Raw genomic sequence first — 3,879 nt, 5'->3', positions numbered from 1 at the left:
TATATAGATTTTTATTAATTATACATTTTTAAATTTTAATATTTTGTTATTCTTGTATTTTTTATTTAATTTGTCCCAAAACTTAAATATTTGGTTTTATTGATCATTAATGTGTATTATTGTTAAATAGCTACATTATCATACATAGATAACTCACAAAAATTAAAATTTCTTTAAGAACATAAAACTAAAAATTATATAGCTTATTAAAAGGACTAAAATTAAAAGGAATATAATTTAAAGGACTAAAACTTATTTAATTTAATAGAATACTTTTGGCATTTATTATTAAATAATTGTGCATTCATAGCATGCAATCCAGTATATATGCACACAATTTGTTATAAGCTGGAGGAGTACTTATCCTTATTGTAGTCTTTATTTTAATTGTCAAAAGTCAAGTACTCACGAAGAATGAAAGGTAAGGTTGAAAACTGAAATCCTATGACCATTTTAGTAATATTACTATGACTATCTAAGTATTTATGAAATCTTTTTATACTAAAAAACCTGGATTATTACGTGTAGAGTTTATATATATTAAGTGACTGATGGTATCTTTAAGAAGCGACACATATACAGTTTGAGAGTGTCCGATGAAAGTTGACACTAAAGATTAAGGGTTGAGATTATATGCATGGAGTAGATCAGTGTTAGCTTTAAAGAGTGACATGTGTAGTTGGTGAGGAGAACTAATAATGAGCGAGTGGTGAGTGAGTGAATCTTGACCCAGAAGATTAAGGGTTGAGATTATATGCATGGAGTGGACCAGTGGTGATTTTGGAGAGTGACATGTGTAGTTGGTGAGAAGATACATATTTAGCGAACAGCGATGTCTTTAAAGAGTGACATATGTGCAGTTTGAACGGTGAGTGAATACTGAGTATATAGGAGTAACGGTTGAGATTATATGCATCCAGTAATCAGCGGTGGCTTTGAAAAGTGAGACGCGCAGTTTATGAAAGGAACAAGCGGCGAGAGAAAACAACATAAGACTAAAGGATTGAGATAGAGCGCGCCTAACAAGAACAACATATGTTACCTATTTGACCTGATATTCTGATACTATGTAAATGGGGGACCATTTGTTGCAGAGATATCATGACATCCAACTCATAGCTGACTCACTTGTGATAGCAAGTCAGACAAATTGGACCCCACATCCGAAATCCTCTTCCTTGTTTTTTCATAAATTACATTATCCTATACTATTTTTATTTTTAATAAAATCATTTTCTAGGAGTTCAAATAATAACATAATTCATTCAAAATAGAATTTCTTTAAATTAAATTATACAAATCTTCTTATTTTTCAATTATCAAAATTATAATTTCAATTATACCAAAGATCCAATAAAGATTATATAAAAATTCTAATTACTTTAAACTCCAATTATCATGAAACTTCATTTAATTATCTTTAGTAAAATAATTTTCCTAAAATAAAATTATCAACAAATAAAATAAATCACAAATAACTAATTAGTTGATTTTCAAAAACTAGGGTTGTTACAAAATAAACAAAACTCCTAACCTTAACCAGGAGGTTTAGTTGCTCATGATTTATAGAGAAAATAGGGTTCTGAAAAACGTGCCGAAGGAAGAAGATATGATGTCCTAGAAAGGGTGCATCTTATTCCTTAAATACTAACCTAATTTGATTCTGAAAATAAAATAAAATAATAAATCCTAAAACTAAAAGATATTGTTTGTAAATAAAAATTACAAAAAGAAAATAGAATATAAATTCGGACAGCACTGCTGGCGTTAAATGCCATATTGGGCGTTTAATGCCCAAAAGGGGGCAGGCTGGCATCCCCTGCTAGCGCTAAATGCTAGGTTGGGTGTTTGGCACCTTCGGGAGGAAAGTTCTTGCGCTGGTTCTGTCTTTAATTTCTTGGACACTAAACGCTAGGCTCGGCGTTTAATGTCTGATTTGGCAGTGATTCCAGAAAAAAGTACATACTATTATATATCGTTGGAAAGCTCTGAAAGTTGGCTTTCCAACACCATTAAAACCGTATCAATGGGACCTCTGTAGCTTTAGTTATGCTCGTTAGAGTGGAAGGAGGTCAGAGTTGACATCATCTACTTTCTTCCTTTGTTTTTGCACAAAACTCTGCCAAATTCACCCGAATTTCACTTGAAATCATAAAAACACCAAAACCACTCAAAGTAGCATCCAAAGAGAATTTTTGCACTAAAATTTTAATTTTTTTAATAAAATATAATAAAAAACAAATCTCATGTGAGTTAATCCATACATGAATATGTATATATTGTACTCAAATCAAATATCTAACTATTCTTACTAATAATAATTCATTTTTCTAATATAATCATAGTGTTAGATAAAAAACAATAAAACTATTGTGATGAGTTAGAGTTTTCACTCTAAGTAACAATACAAAGATCTCCAACGAATTAATCACATTTTTTCCATGAGATAGTGTTGTCTTCTCTTTCAACTGAGTATGTACTTTTTTTTTTTTCATTATCTTTTTATTTAAATAACATATAGTGTGGGGTTGTTGAACTTTTTGTGGAGAAAAGTAAGCTAAGGTAGTTTCTGTTGTATCAATTAGATGGTGTAAAATCAAAAGGGATTGGATAAAAGAAAAATTGATTGCTGTATTAAAATTTTGTCAGTTAAGGACTTTAGAAGTTCTGAATCTCAGGAGAGGACTCTCCACACCTTATAAATAGCAACGTTATTTTAAGAAACTTTGCCATCAACACATCTGCAGTTTCATCATCATCATATTCCACTATCTTTTCTTTTGTTATTATTCTTCTACTCTTTTATATTTTGTTCAAACTCGTTACTCAATACTCGTCAGCATGACTATGTTCCTTGAGCAAACTGATGATTATTTTGGTAATTTTTTTAAAACCTTTATTTATTTGTTTTTAATCATAATTTAAATATATTTTTTGAAAATTAATTTTCTCTCCTTATTGTATCGTATAAAGAGAAGCCTATAATTTATTTTTTATCATTGTAATAACTGTTCCATCTATTTAAATGTTGAGTATTTAAGTATTAAAGGAATAACTAAAAATAGATAACTGTGATTTATTTATTTTAAATTTCTCTTTTTTTTTAAATTAAAAATAAACAGAATTTTTTAATATTTTTTGTAACTTTACATTGGTCTTAGTGTATTATCGTAACTTTTTTTACTATTTAGTTGTTTTTTTGTTATTTTTTATTTTTTAGTTATTAGTTTATTCAAAAATTACAGGGAATGATGTAGAAGAAAAGATGGCACCCACAAATAAGAAAGAACTTGCCGACGGTGGATTTGTGGTGCCACATTTCAACTCATTTGGCCTCAGATTTAGGTTCACTTCTTCACATAATAATAATTATTAATATTTTCTCTCTTTGTGCCCCATTCACCCATTATAATTTATACCCATTATATAAGGATCATATTAATCACAGTATCAGATACTAAACTTAATATTTTTTATAAAATATTTGGAATTTTAACATATTATAAGAAGTTAGGAACAATAATTTTAATATTTATGTTCTCAAAGATGATTTGTCCGAATTCTTTTATATAATCTTTCATTAGGCCTACAAGTTATGACATTCTTTGTTAATATTTAGCCCAGGCCCATCAAATCACTAATTTTTGGAATTCTTATATGATATATGATATATTGTACATAAAAAAATGATTGCGGATATGAAAAACATTCCAAACAATTTAAAAATAAAGTTGTGAATCAAAGAAAAAAATGAAAAATGAGTGAAAGGTAAAAAAAGATATCATAAATTGTTGTCTACTTGAGGCCTGACAAGCATTTTTTTGTATCATTTTGCCACAATTATAAAGTGAATAAAAAGGTACAAATATTAATTTGAAA

At 28.5% G+C, this 3,879-nt stretch overlaps 1 protein-coding gene across 1 annotated transcript in view; it reads left to right on the top strand.

The window, feature by feature from the left end:
• The window catches only part of LOC107619399 (inositol oxygenase 1), a gene marked incomplete in the record, with an annotated part of 10,267 nt that continues 9,007 nt past the window's right edge, over positions 2,620–3,879 (top strand). Inside the window, 2 exon segments of the mRNA XM_016321682.2 lie at positions 2,620–2,878; positions 3,246–3,345. Coding sequence (XP_016177168.1) covers positions 2,842–2,878; positions 3,246–3,345 — 137 coding nt within the window.

Source organism: Arachis ipaensis, chromosome B09, assembly GCF_000816755.2.
Source record: "Arachis ipaensis cultivar K30076 chromosome B09, Araip1.1, whole genome shotgun sequence".
In the NCBI taxonomy this organism is placed as follows: domain Eukaryota; kingdom Viridiplantae; phylum Streptophyta; class Magnoliopsida; order Fabales; family Fabaceae; genus Arachis; species Arachis ipaensis.
Note: the sequence above shows the minus strand (reverse complement) of the source record. Positions and strands in the feature narration are given on the sequence as shown.